General features: G+C 39.2%; 1 protein-coding gene across 1 annotated transcript in view; it reads right to left on the bottom strand.

Annotated features, from left to right (window-relative positions):
• Positions 1-3460: 3460 nt before the first annotated feature.
• Positions 3461-17167, bottom strand: part of LOC128354319 (collagen alpha-1(XXVIII) chain-like) — a 33531-nt gene continuing 19824 nt past the window's right edge. The window contains exons 18-36 of the mRNA XM_053314556.1: positions 17065-17133; positions 16862-16933; positions 16705-16773; positions 16497-16568; positions 16310-16378; positions 15248-15316; positions 14640-14708; positions 14220-14288; positions 13052-13120; positions 10263-10331; positions 10073-10141; positions 9888-9968; positions 9724-9759; positions 9600-9636; positions 8843-9400; positions 7725-7921; positions 6765-6984; positions 3835-4029; positions 3461-3668 (exon numbers count right to left, since the gene is read on the bottom strand). Of these exons, the coding sequence (XP_053170531.1) occupies positions 3842-4029; positions 6765-6984; positions 7725-7921; positions 8843-9400; positions 9600-9636; positions 9724-9759; positions 9888-9968; positions 10073-10141; positions 10263-10331; positions 13052-13120; positions 14220-14288; positions 14640-14708; positions 15248-15316; positions 16310-16378; positions 16497-16568; positions 16705-16773; positions 16862-16933; positions 17065-17133 (2082 nt within the window). The 3' untranslated portion in view covers positions 3461-3668; positions 3835-3841. The remainder of the gene's footprint in view (positions 3669-3834; positions 4030-6764; positions 6985-7724; positions 7922-8842; positions 9401-9599; positions 9637-9723; positions 9760-9887; positions 9969-10072; positions 10142-10262; positions 10332-13051; positions 13121-14219; positions 14289-14639; positions 14709-15247; positions 15317-16309; positions 16379-16496; positions 16569-16704; positions 16774-16861; positions 16934-17064; positions 17134-17167) is intronic.

Genomic DNA, 17167 nt, shown 5'->3' with positions numbered 1-17167 from the left:
AGTTTTCAACAGTCCAAAAACCAGAAAATATTAAACTTATAATCATATATGAAGAAATATGATCAGATTTCAATAAAAGAAAGAAACCAAAAACAGTAAATTCTCACAGTTGGGAAGCTGGAACCAGTACATATTCATTTCTGCTTGAAAAATAATTATTCTCATGCTGATCAACTGATGACTGATTGATACATTTACTAATCCCTTTAGTTATTGAGACAATATAAGCTATTTCTGTAATATCTTTGTTGGTTGGTTGGTTATTATAAGAGTTCATAGTTATTTTTATACTTTTATTTTAGCACTACAATGTTTTTTCCTTTCATTAAAGTAACCGCCAAGGCCAATACAGAATCTCATTAGTATATAAATATATCTTAGTATGAGTCTCATCACAGCAGTATATTATTTCAGTGAAATTTAACAAAGAAACTTTGTGCTTAAAATGGAGCAGAAAAGTTTTGGTGCAACAGCTGTGCAGAAACAGGTGAGAGCCACACACACACGCTGTTCTGTCCACCAATCATTCTCCCTGCTGGGTATATTATTGTCCAAGTGGTAGGATCAGCTGCTTGTGTGTGTGTGTGTGTGTGTGTGTGTGTGTGTGATGTTGCTAATGAACCATTTAAAGCACATTTCAGTCACTCAGATAATTTCAGGGCTGGAAACATTTTTTCTCTGCCCTTTCAATCTTTCTTTTTAAACATAAATGGTGTCAATTGGCTCACAGAAATGTATTCTACAGCAAAACATTAAAACTGGCAATTAAAGGAGGCCATCTGTCCATCAATGTCCATCCTTATTTAACAGAAACATCTGGCTTCAAATATCCAACCTGCAGCTGTTTGTGATATCTGACAGTTACCATTCATTTGAACATCTTGGTTGGATTACAATAATTCATAGTATTCAGAATTAAGGCAAAAATCATCTCACACCTTCAGCTGGTGCAAAACACAGCTGCTCAGATTTTGACAAAGACAAGGACAACGTCACATCAGCCCCATTTTAGCCTTTTTTTTCACTGGTTACAGTTTCAGAATTGATTCTAAGATTTCACTGATCACATTTAAAGAACTTAAAGGTTCCGCTTCCAGCTACATTGCTAAATTGTTGCTCCCTTATATGAGCCAGAACACGGCCTGAGATCCTCAGGCAAGGCTCTGCTGGTTCAAGACATATCTTATTAAAAAGCCTTTTATTCTAGCACACCAGCTTACCTGTTTTAATATTACTGCTCGTCTTTTATTTTACTATTTTGATCTTTATTGTTAGAGATTTTATTCCATTTCAATTTTGTATTATCTTAATTCCCTGATTTTACTGCTTTTACTGAAATACTTTAATCCTGGTTCAACCACACAAAGCACTTAACTTAGATATGAAGAGTGCTGTATAAATAAACTTTATTTTTATTGTCATTATTATTACTGATGTGACTGAATCCATAGTATCCTACATTGTTACGTCTTCTTTCTGTGGCTTGATAGAGTGTAAGGAGTGTGTAGAGTTAGGTAACATTTCTCTCGTGGGCAGCACTAAAGATAGATCAGACTATGCCACTTGTCGAGGAGTGTCTGGCATGTAATTTAAGCAGAAGGGGGAGAACGGATTCTGCGTATGAAAGCTGTGCCACTTCCATAAAGCCGTGGCAGATTTAAGCTCTAAAAACACAAATATAATAGTTATGTATCAATGTCTGTAAGATTTTAGGGACTGGATTCAAATGAGTGGGGCAGGGAGGGGTGATAAACCGCATGTTTCAGGGTTTGTTTGGTTTTTTTTGGTTTTTTTAAAGCTAGGCTCTCACCAGTATCATTAATATTTTCTTTGGACCCACCCTTGACTAGAAAAAAAAGACTGCAACACCTCCCCACTTCCCCAAAAATCTTAAAAATTAATAACTAAAAGAGGCAAAACAAATAATTCAAGACATACTTCAACATCTAATATCCTTAATTTTTACAATGTAGACCATCAACACTAGAGAAGTGAAATTAGCAAATGCCATTTTATTTTTATGACAAATGATGTGTCACTTCTACCAAATATTCATTTGAATTTGACTGAAACCAGCTGATGGTGTCCTTTACGACTCAGCTTGTTTAATTCACCAGTGGTTGGTTTTAGATCGTAAAGCGCATAACCTGTTTGAACAGTCAATCAACTTGTAGCAAAGTCAGCTGGTCAAGTCAGCAAACTTTCGGCTGATCAAAATGGTTTTGGACTGAGGGTAAAGAGCCTCAATCCTGTTTTGTTTTTAAATTTTTATATGTGTTCGCATTTTATCAATAATAGAAGTGCAACTGTAGCAAGTAACTCACAATGGCCATCTTCATTCATATTTTAATACGTTAGAAATTATATCCAGCTACAAAAAAAAAAGGCCAGAAAATCAGACAGAGATTAGTTGCTATGGATACACCATCTTGTCTGGTTGCCTTGGTGTAAACTGGCAGGTTTTGCAGACCGGGGCATTGCAAGTAGTTGCAAGTTTCAACCTGCCTGGTTGTGAATCTTGTGGTCTGAACTGAGTTCCAAGTTTCAGTATAAATGAGGCTTTTAGTGTCAATGTTACACTTCAGTTGACTGTCAAATGGCTAATGGACCGAAAATATGTGTGCACTTTTTATACAGTCCCTTAACATAATTCTGACTCCTTCGCACATATTGTATTAGTTTAGATCAGATTTATTAAAAAATGACATCAAATGTTGACCATGGAATAATCAGTACAGTATGAAGTATACAGTCAGTACAGCTGGGTGACATAATCACATAGTAAAATGAAAAGTAAGTAAAATTCTGCTCTTAAAGGATCTTATACTGAAACACCAACCTCTGTGACATCGGCATGTGTCACCCAGTAGAGGGCAGTGTGTGTGTATATGTGTGTCTGTCCATCAGTGTGGCAGCATTACTGCTTAACTAAATGTAGATAGAGTTAGTGGAGACAGAGATGTGAAACAATGTAAACACCAAACATCACATTTCATTCAGAAAATCTAAAAAAACAAAAACAAACAAAAAAAAAAACACATTCAAATGCACAAAATAATTATGTTACAGAGCATCCAGTCATTTTATTTATAAAAAAGAACAAACTATATTTTATTGATATAGGTGATGAAAGGCTTAATGTCTGCTGCCTGTTATTGGCTCTTGTGATTATGCATATATACCAACATACCCTACAGTGACTGTGTGAGCTAAGAAATGAATCGCTACAGTTAATTTTGAGCAAAGAGTTAATATTTTTTTACAATCATTGCAGCGCTCACAGACTGTGTATGAAAAAAATGATCATGTCCCATGGGTGTGGGAGTCTCAGAAGAACTGGAGACACACTGTGGGAGTGCTCATCTGTATTCCTGAGTAGGAGCGATGGAGTATCTCCAGCTTTAGATACTGATATAAAATAAAGAGGTATATATGAAGTTCTCTTTCACTGCAATTAGAGGAGGATAATGTTACAATAAGTGCTAGAGGAGAGGGCACAAAGTTGGGGAGTGAAATTAAACCGTTTCTACCCAAAGCAAATCCTGACAGTGTAAATGCCTGAGAATTATGCACAAACTTGACATAACCCTGTGGAAAGTTGCTGATATTAGCTGCCCCTCCTTGAAGTATCTACAGCAGATGTATGGCAGATGCCTTCACTCAGCCTCCTGTAAAAAGAAAACATATGAGAAAGTCAATACTCTGAAGCATTTGGAAGCAATAACATTGTTACAGCCTCGTTTCAGTTGAGGAAACTTCCCCAAAAAAAATTGCAAGTTGACAGGTGAGATGTGAATGATATGAATATTGTCGGGATAAATCATGAGAGCGTACCAGAAGGTCAGGCCATCACACACGTCCTCTTGCACTCATCCTCCGTATCGAAGCGGTTCTGGTTGCCGTTACAGCCTCCGTACCAGAACTGAGCACAGGCGTTGGCCTGTTTGTCGTAGTACCAGCGGATGTTATAGTCCCGACATGTTCCCTGATCCAGAATCAAGTTGCAGCGAGGGTCCAAGGGCACGGTTTCTGCATGGAGAGGGGGGGGGGGGTCATGAAAAATGATTCGTCATCTCCCTTCCTTTGATGCCCTGCCCACCTAATCACACCTGAAAGCAGTGACTTCTGAGGAAACATCTGTTTCTTTAACAGGCTCTCAGGAAGGAGCAGATTCCATCAAATCATCCACACTGCATAGAAAATAATTGGCCTCCCTGCTCCTCATTGACATGACCTCATTCCTGAGCCTGTCAATCATAGAGCACTTATCATAACCTCAGAGTCAGGCCATCACCGCCTCACATTGCTCCATGTTGTATCCCTCTAAACACACTAGACTCTGACTTTATCAAGTTTTATCACAATAGATCCGATACAGCTCGTTTGATTTTAACTTTCAAGCTAAAACATCAAAGTTCTTCAGGTTACAATGTTAGCAATGCTACTGAGGTGGCAGCTCCTCGTCAGATGGAGAGTTGTAAATAGCCTGTTTTTGTTTGTTGTTGGCAGTTAGGGACAGTACATTGATTTTTATGGCTCCATTGAACCGTGGCATTGTTGTTTTAGTGTTTTGCTCTGTGGCCTGTGGGCACCAAACCTGCCACCATGTCAAAACAGACTCAGACACGAGGAAATGTAAAACAAAATCAAAAATGAGAGCTGAAAGCAAAGGCAAACGATCTCCAATGGAGCAAAGAAATGATCAGAGAATGCAAATCTGTTCAAGCTTAAATGATTAAATGACTGGAGCACTGGATGTAACTGTCATTGATCGGGTTTTTAAATTCTGGTTTCCATTCACTGAATTGCTGTTCCTGCTCACAGTTTTAGGCTCCCGTTCATGATTTCGATAATCCATGAACAGAAGTACTTTTTTATGTTGTTTTACAGTGTAATGCTGCAGTGATATGAAACACAACTCGGATTATAGTATGAAATTAAAGGTGCACTATGCAGGATTTGTCAGTTGGTGTTTGTAAACACAGCATTTAAAGTTGGCCCCTCCACCCAGCTCATCAACACCAGATCGAGCTGAGAGAAAGAGAAAGAGAAAGAGAGAGAGAGAGAGAGAGAGAGAGAGAGAGAGAGAGAGAGAGAGAGAGAGAGAGAGAGAGAGCAGCAGTAGTCAAGTGAGCTAGAGAGTGAATGAATGAGTGAGTGGGTGGTGCTGGCGAGAACATAGCTGTGAATCAGATAAATAAAACGTTATATTCTGTTTGTTAGGTTCTAAAGCACAAATAAAAAGACGCCCACAGCTCTGCGCAACCCTGCAGGAAGGTTCCACATTGGTGGATTTTGTGTAAATGGAGAGCTTCATCCTGTCCACTATGGCCTCTCTGCTCTCTGTACGTCCTCAGTCAAACAGACACACAGGCCTGCTGCTCTTTATACATTCATGACACAGAGACAGAGAGCAGAGGAGAGAGAGACAGTGATGCAACCTGGTCGCTACACTCTGAGTCCTGACCTCACATCCTGCTGCGTACCATCATCGGCTGGGGGCTACACACCCACTGCCCAAAGGTTGACGCTCAGTAATGTCCCGAACACAACAGAATAATAAGAAAACACAGGCAGAGAGCAGACTATCTGTAGATAAATACACCACCACACATGGTCATACATGATGATTGACAGGGATTATTTTTGTATGAGTCTATAGAGGAACACCACAGAATAGCATAGAAATTGTGACTTTGGAAAATAGTTTCTGCTGGGAAAAGAAGTTAGAAACACCACAGTATGCAGTGTGTATAGTATAGGTGTTCAGGTGGCTTACAGGTTACAGTGCAGATCATGAACCACAATGTGCCTGATTCACATCCAGCTGGGACCTGTCATTCCCCAGCTCTCATTCCCCTCATTTCCTGACTAATGATGTCATACAGACAATACAACCCAATACAAATGAAAATCATATTATAGAACGTTTTACCCTTACAATAACAATTCTCTTGCATCAATCTATCAAATATATCGCTACATGGAAATTGCAGTGTCTTTCTTATACTTTTATGATTCTTTCTTTTCTGGGACTTACAGCCTAAGGTGAGAGATTAATTTGCAGGTGTGTCACCTGGCTACATTACACACTAACATTCCTCTCAAACTTACCTCATGGCCACCTGGCAGGTATTAATACATGTTTGCTGTAATGTAATTTGACAGTTTCCTTCACACTTACTATACATTTGCCTTCATAGGATTGTAACACATATCAAAGGAATGTGTGTTTTGATTCTCATAGTGTTTAAAATGATACTATTAATGACTATTAATAGTTACTAATAGTATGCTGGTCCAAACCTGACAGAACATTCCTGCTTCATAAATCTAGCTTTAAAAAAAGACATTCATTAGATAAGGACAAATGTGTCTCAGACAATACGATTTTGATGAAGGATGCATTTAGGTAATGTTGAAGATTTTTGAAAACATTACACAGCTTCATGTGAGTGCTGTAATAAAATTCAGTCTTTCAAAGGATAAAAAGGTAAAACTGTTACTTCAGTTATAATAGAAAATACATTTTCTGCTTTATTTTATTTCTGTTGCATGCATCATGTACAAAAAATATGAGTCACTTATATTTGCTTTTGTTGATAGGGTTTCTCTGTAATTACCATCAAAGCTCTGTTTTTTCTGAATGAACATGTAGGAACATAGCTGCCAAGTTCCATCATGTTCTGGCTATTACATATCATTTCTTCTGGAGAAAAATATAGTAAATATTAAAGTTTAGGAGTGGGATAGATGTTCTCTACCTTTGGGAAGAGCTGGCCGTGGTGCAGGTACATAATATGTAGAATTTGTCGAAGATGAGGTAGAGCCTCCGCCACTGGATGAGGTAGAGCCTCCGCCACTGGATGAGGTAGAGCCTCCGCCACTGGATGAGGTAGAGCCTCCGCCGCTGGATGGGACATCTGGAGTGTTGCGATTGAATGTGTCCCCACGCTCTGTCCCAGTCCCTGGGTTCCTTCCTCCCTAATGGTGACAAAACCAGCAACCAGTGAATTTACTCTATTAGTCTGCATGTATATGGGTCAGTGACAAATACAGGTTGGCAAGATGAGCAATTAAAAAATGCCTTAAAAGCAGCATGAGGGTTGTTAAAATGTACATTTTGTATTGTATGTGTTTGTGTTTTTGTTGGTTTTATGTCATTTGAAATGACATTTGCACCATTTTTTAACAAAAGTAAGACTGAACACTCCTGAAAATGTCAAATGGTGTAACCACAAACGAATGATAAATATTAAATATTTTATTCATCTACAGTGTGTTTAAGTGGACTTATACTAATAATTACTTCATTTAAAAATAACTGAAATGGTTCCTGATCTCCATGATTCTCCAGATTAAATGTAATATTTAGAACAATTGTATTCCATTACCTTTATTTAATATAAAAAGTTATAATGTAACATTATGCCAAACTAGTTGATATGGTGTTTTATTGAGAATTTGGTGTTTCTAAGCAAGTTGAATTACAGTTTTTATGGTTACACCACTTTTTTGCCATAATCCTCCAATATTTTTTCTCAAAATGGATTAAAAGCAGAAATTTTATGCTGAGTCCACAAAAAAAGAATGTGTGCAAGTTATTCATATGTTTAATTGCACATTTTAACCCTTTTAAATTTGACTAAACCACATGGACACAGAAAAAATGTCAGTGACCCATATATGTTTAATATTATGTAAATGTGAATTTGCTCTCATACATGTCCTGGGTTGTTGTCCCCCCGGCCTCCATGGCCATGATTGTTGGTGCCAGTTCCGATGGTATTGTGCCCATTGTAGCCATTCCTGTTGCCGTTGCCACCGTAGCCATTGTATCCGTAGCCGTTAGTTACTTTGTTATAAATCAGGGCTCCATTCTCGTCCTCACAGAACTGGCTGACCAACTTGGATTCCAAAGCTGAGACCAAGAGACAGAAAGCAGAAGTGAGATACGATTTGACCCTTACTGCACTGTCTCGAAAGACTGCCCAAACACCCACTGTGAGATGCTGACCTCGTTAGATTGTCCACCACTTTGGTCCAGACTGAAATATCCCAACAACTATTGGATGAATTGCCATGAAATTTTGTACAGATTTTCATGCCCGCTGATGAATATCATGACCCTTTGACTTGTCTTCTAACCACACCATGACGTTGATAATTGTGGTTTTGAATGAAATGTCTCTACATAAATGTGTGGGGGGGTTTTTAAGTTATTGCTGAATATTTTCCAATGTATATCATCTGGTTTCCTGGTTGAATTGCAAGGCTTGGATATTAGTTAGTATTCTATTTGAACACATTGGCAAGAGAGAGTTTTCAATGACTCCCTGCTGATAACATCATTACCAGGAAATGATAATGATTATAAAAATAAGTGTTTACTGTCATATATAAACTATCTGAATCAATTTTCCCTCCCCTGAACTTTCATTTTCCAACTATAATGATTAGAAATGAAAGGTTATACTCTGGAAAATGGTCATTTAAATGTACCGGTATATATATATATACACGTTAGTGATAGTGCTGTCTGTTCCATGTTCCTTATCTACCTGAACATCTTTAGCAATTCTGAACTGCATTTGCTGTTACTGTAGTCATAGGCTACTTTTGGTGGCAAACCTCAGGCTAAAGACCAACTGACCAAATTGGGGACAAAAGCCATGTCCAAGGTTTGAAAACACTGATTTTGGGGTCATTGGTTAAAGTTAGGATAAGGGTTAGGTTTAGGCAAACAGAGGTTAAGGCTAGGGTCCAGGAAATGTATGAGGTATATGTAAGGTCCCCAAAAGTAGGATAAAATGTGCTCATAGATTAAGAAACTTAGTCTTACCTGGCAGGGTGTTGAAGTCATCAATGAGGAACATGTGCTCAGTATCTGGGTCGGAGGCGATGAGATTCAGCTCTCTGCGGAACTCAGCCTGTGTTGGGTCTGAAGTATTCACGATGCCCAGAGCAAACATCTCAATATTGGCAGCATGAGCTTCCCGTACGGCTAAATCCAGCTTTACCGGCTCTCGTTTGTCCGTCTGCCCGTCAGTGATCACGATGGCCACTTTGCTGACTCCCACACGGGAGCTGTAGAAGGCTTCCTGGGTAGCTTTGCGGATGGCTGTACCTGTGTAGGTGCCCTCTCCCATGTATGGGATGTTCCTAATGGCCTGTTTGATGTCTTCTTTGTTCACGTAGCGGGCCAGGTTGAACACCAGCTTCACCTCCAGGCTGTAAAGCACCAGACCAATTCTGGTGGCGTTGCGGCCCACAGTGACCCGGTCAACTAATGCATTGACAAAGTCCTTGATAATCTCGTAGTTTTCTGGGCCCACACTCTCTGAACTGTCAATGACAAACACCAGCTCCATAGGCCTCTCCTTACATTTGATCCCACATCCTAGAATCAGATCACATCAGTATATCAGATCATGGCTGAAATGTCAGTTTGACAAGGTTCAGTCTATGGAATCTGATCTAATGATTTACAGATAAGAAGGGACAGTGGCTCATAGATTCAGAAACTAAATCTTCTCATATCATTTGTTGACCTAAGTCAATAATGGAATGAATATTTCAAGGATCAAAAGATACTTCACCACAAATCTCTTTGATCATCCGAATGATGTCTTCTCTCTGTAATGAATACACCAACAGTGTGAGCACATAAATTAATAAGAGTAGTATCTGATGAAAAATGTATCAAAAAGCGAGAAGACTCACAGTGAGGCCTGCTTCACCTTTAACACCGGGTCGACCCTAAGATAAGAATATATGAAAAAGAAAGTAAACATGAGAACAATGACTAGAGCATAACTGTGCCATTTTCAAAACCTGTTCCTGTTGTACACAACTTAGCCTATAAAAGTATCTTAAGTGTGACTCACAGGTTGGCCCGAGGATCCAGGGTCTCCCAAATCTCCTTTGATTCCCTTCAGTCCCCTCTCCCCTCCTGCGCCACGGTCGCCCTGGCACACATTGCACGACAAAAGTTTAGCGATCAGAGCAAAATGCAGCATAAGACGTGCACCCAACCCTGTATTCAAAAGTTCAAGATATCATGGTGACTCACTTTAGCTCCAGGGAAGCCTTCTCCTGGTTGCCCCCTTGGTCCTGTCACACCCTGTGCCCCCTGTTCACCCTGAATCAAACACATGAATATACTGTTTTCCATGTGCAGGGCAGTAGACATCTCAGAGTGTATGCAGATACCTTAATTAAAATATGTATTTAAAAAAGTAAGACCATAAATCATAGCCTACCTTAGGCCCTTGAACTCCTTGTCCTGGAGGCCCTGTTGGCCCCAGTGGGCCTGGTCGCCCGGGGTTACCCTGAAGTACAGAGGATACAGAAAGCCTCAGCTTAGAATGAACTATATAAAATTTTAAAAATTTCATATACTCTTAATCAAGTTACCATCTAAATTCCTCAAAGAAAGTATTAGACACCATTGACCATCCCTTTCTCTCAATTGTGAATAATTCCTTTTTCTCTGGGCGTGTCCCAAGTCACTATTTGCCTCTGTTCAAACCTATCTTAAAAAAACAGGACTTGCATTTATCAGGTAGGCAATCTATCTGTCTTTTAGGATTTTGAGTAAAAGCATCTTATCAACTTCTTACAACCTTAGCATAAGAAATGTCTCCTATCCTCTTTCCTTGGTTGTACTAAAACATGTATTGTGTTATATTATTAGACTTTCTATAAGAAAAACGCAGTGACCATACAGTCAATGGCATCAGTGATAGCACCTCACCATCCTGTTTTAACATGGAGGTTGCTTAATACAAGACCAGCTTAATTAATGATAGCATCTCATCCATAACCCTAACCCTAACCCTAACCCTTGTTACCATTACTATCCTGATGATATCCAACTTTATGCATTTGTGAAATTTGGGGAACTCAAGGAGAACATTGTATATCACCACCGAACTAAAGTCCTGTCCTTTTTCCCGAAATCAGAACTTAGAAATTGTACATCAGCACTTTCTTTCCTGGATTTTAACTGAAAGCTGTTCACAGGGTTCATCTCTGACTCCCAACTGAACTCTCAGCAGTAGGTTATTAGTGGCTACTTGTAGGACTATTGGAACTAGGTAAACATTGATGGTAGTGGGACAACTGAGCGGCCCATGGCATTCATGTGAAATTGCTGATCAGGTCAGGTGGGCTAGACACTGTAATTTAACCTAGGCAGATACACGGTTCAGTATCTGCTGTTTGCTTGGGTTTCCAGAACAGTTTAAAGCTATGTTACATCAGAAAAAGGTGTGAAAAGGTTTTGGATGCCAGAATGGAAACATAAACATCACCTATTGAGAAACTGCCTTTTAAGCCGGCAGGGCCAGCCAGTGTAGTTTAACCTAAGCAGATACAGTGTGGATATATGGCCTGATTAAAGAGCAGAGTGTCTGCTATCTGCTTGGGTGAGGACATTTTAAAAGTACATTAAGATCAGGATTAGAGAATGATGTCACCTTTCAGAGGGTGCAGCTAGATACTTGCTGCAGGGCATAATCATAAGTCAAAACAGCATTTAACGTGATTAATGAACTTCTCCCAACCACTGGCACATTTCAACATAAGTATTGTTTCATGTTAACTCCTGTTATTTTCAGTTTCATTGCCAAACTACTGCTGTTCTTATCTTTACATTGGCTACAACAAATCATTCATTGTTTGTGTATGATACATTGTATTCTTGTTTAAACCAAGAAGCTGTTGTATGATTACAACCACAGTAGGTGTACTAGGCCTCTCAGGTTATCAGCACAACCGATTGTGTCTTGATCAAAGTCCAAGACCGTGTTTTTGCTGTCCTGGTTTCACGTTATGAAACAGTTTTCCTCTGGAGAAGAGGCCAGGAAACTCTGATGAGTGTTTTAAATCTTATCTCAAGACCTTTTTATTCTCAAATGTATTTTATTCATGCTCCTTCGCTCCGATTTGCTCTTATTCTTCTGGCAGTTCTTGCTTGTCTTTTAAATATTTATTCAAATGCTTTTTATCATTGTTTTATTTATTTTAAACTGTGAAGTGTGCTGTATCTCTGGTCACAATCCATTGGCATAAAACTCTGCACATTAGGGATTAAACTTTATTATTTATTCTGTGTGATCTGAGTTCAAACTGTGAGAAGAATTTTTAAATCGTCCAAAAATACAATCAAAGACGTTGTCACGGTTCCATCCAGACAGATCGGCCATGTGTAATCAATAATTTCCCTTTTGTGAACAGATGTAAAATGAATGTGAAACATACTATGAATCAATCTGGTGTTTTTTGGTTCAGATTATCCCTGTTTTAGAATACTGAGTAATTTATGACACCACCATTTCCTCAACATTGATAAAGGCTGAAGTATGCCAACATGATCTGCTCTCTCATTTTCCCTCATTTGACAGCTTTAGTTGAGCCCTCAATTAAATCTTGCCTACCGCTGCAAGGCTGTGACAGTGCTCGGACCTGCACAAACGCTGGTCTGAAGCCTGCAGGGAATCCGGATGTGATATTTGAGAACATATGGGTGCTGGGTGTCGCTTCAGTCGGGCCTGTTAGGCCAAGTGCTTCTCATCAGACACATATGTCTGTGGAGATTCACACTCTGCACCGATGTGTCACACTCTACACAAATGTGTCAGAGTGCTGTGGGGAAAATCGTGATAAATACCCCGAACAAATGAACTGGCAGCCTTTGAATATAAGACCCCTGTGGCGGGCACATTCACACACAAGATGAAGCACTTTTTTTTTTAAACATGGAACTCTCTGAATGCAGCTAAGATGCAATTCTTCAGAGAAAATGACTCATTCACAACCATCTGGTTCTATATCAAATTTAAAAAAAAAAAAGGCCTCCTGCATAAGTTAACACAACACATTATAATGCTGTCCTTGACTCATGTTTGCAGAAACTCGACACAAAACCTGTTTTTTCACGAGTTTAGAAGTGTAAATGAAAAATGGCTTAAGGTATTCAAGATAAAAATCAGAGCCGTTTTAGTGTGGGAGTTATCTAAAGTCTTAAAAAAAGAATGTTATCAATTACCGGAGGTCCATGGAGACCTTCTCCTGGAGGTCCAGGTAAACCAGGTAACCCTCGGAAACCAACATCCCCCTGGAAAGATGGAAAGCGAAGATATATGAACACTTGCAACAGAGCAATTTACAATCCATCAAACAAATTAACTCCCGCTCAGAGAAAAACCTCATTTCCTTTAATTAACTTCCTTAAAACAAATGACCAAATCTTTCACTGGGGAGATACTTTCACTAATCTCTAATGCAGATTCAAGCTTTGAAATTGATCTAACAGTATTTTACTGCTCCTTTGTCTCAATTTTCGTAGCAGATTTTCATTTTGGGAAACACAAAATGCCTAATTGGTCTCAAAATGTCACACAGCAAACACAATGGAAACATCTGTATCAAATTAGGTAATACATCAAGCAGTAATGAATTACCTAATTTCACAACACTGCACAGTATAGGTTCATTATTGAATATTCAATCATTGGTGCGTTTAAGAAAACATTAAATAATGCTGTCAAACTCTAACTAATTCTCATTAAAACAGAGTCTGCAAGTCTTTTCCTCATTAATATAACGCTTCTGTTCATTATTAGGAATAAAGTTTTTATTCAAGGTACCAAACTTTAGACATTAATATCAATTGTAAGTCAATTAGATATGCTGTTGCTTGCTGCTACACAACTCTTCACCTCCACCCCTACCTCCACCTGTTAGCTATGAGTCACCCTTGGGGGACAGTTAGTGTGGTTGCTCCCATCTTCCTGCTGAGTTGAGCTTGACATTTCTCAACCCTGAACATTAATGCTTTACATAATGATCTATTCCATGCTACAATCATACAGTAATGTATGTTGGAAAGCACATTAAACCATAATTCACATTGCTTCACTGTTGTTAGAATAAGGAGAAATGCTTGAAAACACATGCAACATGAATTATTGATGGGCTTATCAATAACGATTAAAATATGCAAATATGAGAAAGACTTGGCGTTAGACTAAATACATAACCAATGTCAATATTTTTGAGGAAAAGAATGCAAAATGAACTCACACATTTAAGTACATTGGTGTGTAAACAAACAAACTGGAACTCTTTGATTTTACCATCTTTTCTCATGTACCGCCAACATTCACTCACCTGACATGCGTTACTTTTTCTACCTGACAGATGCAATATCTCACCTTTGGTCCTGGGATGCCCAATCCTTCTTGGCCGGGTTCTCCTGGAAGTCCGGGCAGACCTGGAGGGCCCTAAATGAAACATGACATGGAGGTAGAATACGTTTTCAAAGATACTACACTGAATAAATCTCTTCTTCAGTGACTACATGTACCACTAAATCATCTGTAGTGATCCCTGCTGTGTCACCTTTGCGCACTGTTTTGTGAGATATAAAAGGGCTAGCAACTTTTGGTTATAAATGTCTTACTGATGGATGGATGGATGGATGGATGGATGGATGGATAGAACTTATGGGTATAATTAGGAAGACAAAAGACAGACAGATGGAGGACTTGACGTAAATGTATATATGGTAGGTATGAATGTACAGATTTATGGGTGGTTAGATGAGCATGTCGGTGTCTTAATCAGTTCCTCACCGTGGGGCCAGGGTAGCCGTCTCCTTTGGGACCGAGTGGACCTGCAGAGCCTGAATCTCCTCGGTCACCCTTCACCACACAGATACATATCAGTCAATAATTCACTCACACAATGGATACAACATGATTTACAGATACATTTTCAAAGGAGACTCCAGTGGAATGTGGATGTAACTGGACACATGTGCTTTCTGCTCCTTTGCGTGCTCCTATATATTGTTAGTAATGTGCAATGCATTTAAAAGAAAATGTGAAGACATGCTGTAATGTTTTATTAGCTGAAAATCTGAACAAATGTTGGAGCAAAGACAAGCGTGACAGGATGCAGATTTGTATTTCTCTTCCCATTTTCTGACATCTCCTCTGTTCTCGCTGGATGCCGGGGAAACGGTCTTCATGATGAAAGAGATCAGCGTGCTCGTGTGCTGCCAGATCTGCCTCTCATTACGCTCATTTCATAATTGATTTTCCAAACATAGACTGTTCAGCTGTGACAACAAGCTTGCACTTGCTGATTTAAAACTTCCAGTTTGTGTCTACAGGCAGAGATCAGGCAGGATTATACACATAATTGTTTTTTTAGAGAAGAGGTTTATACTGAGCGTCACCTTTGGACCTGGAAGCCCGTAGCCAGTCTCCCCAATTGGACCAGGAGGACCACTTGGGCCAGGATCACCCTAGAAGACAGTTTAGGTTCATTAACAGTACATGTCCACAACACAGTACTGCAAGTAAAGCCCCTAACATAGTATAGACCACAAATATTGTAGTTTTTACTCTACTGCACTACTTACTTTAATGAGCTTCTGAAATATGATGCAATGGAGCCCCCATGCAAAAGTGGGGTAATGGTAATAGTTTAATTAAATAGAAATAGTTATCTTAAAATATCCACCATGTAAGTTTAATATGAACTGAAATATTAGAGGAAGTAAAAGCCTCATAATGTTGTCTTTGTTGAAATATAAATACAATTAAATCACATTAAAAGCTGAATTCATAATAAAACATGCCATTGCTTCAATCAGTACACGTTTTGCTGCTACAGCCTTATTAGTCTGCTGTGATCAGTAGCTTATGGTGGCTAATGCAAGCTAATGTAAGTAACCATGTCTTATCTCTGATACTGGTGTGTGATAACTGTGGTTACTGGGTCAGTTCACTGACTTTATGACTCTCCATTAGTGTTGACTATGTTTTATCATTTTAACATATCACTTGTAATTGCTTTTGACCACAGTGAGAGCTCCTCACAATTTAATTTAGATTGCAACAATGCCAAAATACAGCCTAAATGGTAATGCATTGTTATGAATCCATAGTAACGTGTGACAATAATGACAATATAACAATGACAAGAAGAACTTTTGATAGCTTAAGTTCATTTGTAATTTGTAATGGATGGGTCTTTGAGTTAAGTAAAGAATCTGAATACTTCTTTCACCACTGCTGATATTACATTAATGTGAAACAAGTAAAAACACTGTCACCAGTGTCATTAAATACGAATTGCATCAATTCCATAGTGTGTGCACGGAACAGTTGTGTATCTATGACAATCAAGAAAATCTGGAAATACTTAACAGCCTTTGATCAAAATCACTTTCACATTCTATGACCATATGCAGGGAACATAACAGGCCTCCACTTCTAATGCTACCAGTAGTTACCTTGGGTCCGACAACGAATCGGCCTGGTGGACCAGGTGAGCCCCCCCTGCCCTGCGCCCCTGGTTCTCCCTAAAGATTTGAATGCAAGAGGTTAAAATCATTGACTTGTAATTGATCTTTTCTCATCATTCTTTGCCATGTATGCAATTAAATACACTTCCAGAAGACCATGAACAGGTAACCTCACCTTTGGTCCCGAGGGTCCAGCAATGCCAGGTGGACCAGTCAAGCCTCTGATTCCCCTTTGGCCTTGGTCACCCTTAAAAAGTCACATTGGGAATACAGTTATGTGCTAATCTTATAGCTGTGGCATTACTTATAATACACAGAGTTAAGCAAAGTCTTAGTGCAACATATACAAAACAGTGACCAGGGAAAATGTCACTTTGTTTTACCTTTTCACCCTGGGTGCCAATACCAGGTATTCCCTCTGGCCCCCTTACACCTACAGGTCCTAGCTCACCCTGAAAACATGAACACATAAATATGCATACACTCATAATATACGACTGAAATGATTACTAATGGAGGCTTTATATTGAAGCAAACTACCTTCTGCCCAGGGGCTCCATCCTCTCCTGGCAGGCCTGGCAAACCGGACAATCCTGGTGATCCTGGCTCACCCTGAGGACAGATATATATATATATATCAGTTTATGAGACTTTAAGCAATGTAAGAATACAAATGATATATGTTATATATATATATATATGATATATGCTTATGTGGTTTTCACTACAGGGGTGTGACCCACCTTAGCTCCAGGGTCTCCAGCACCTCTTTCTCCTGGGGCACCAACCTCGCCTGGTAACCCTTGGTCTCCCTGTGAGATAAAACAAAATTCTTATTATTGCCCT

The sequence above is a fragment of the Scomber japonicus genome, chromosome 24, assembly GCF_027409825.1.
Source record: "Scomber japonicus isolate fScoJap1 chromosome 24, fScoJap1.pri, whole genome shotgun sequence".
NCBI lineage: Eukaryota > Metazoa > Chordata > Actinopteri > Scombriformes > Scombridae > Scomber > Scomber japonicus.
This window is presented reverse-complemented; position numbering and strand designations above follow the sequence as displayed.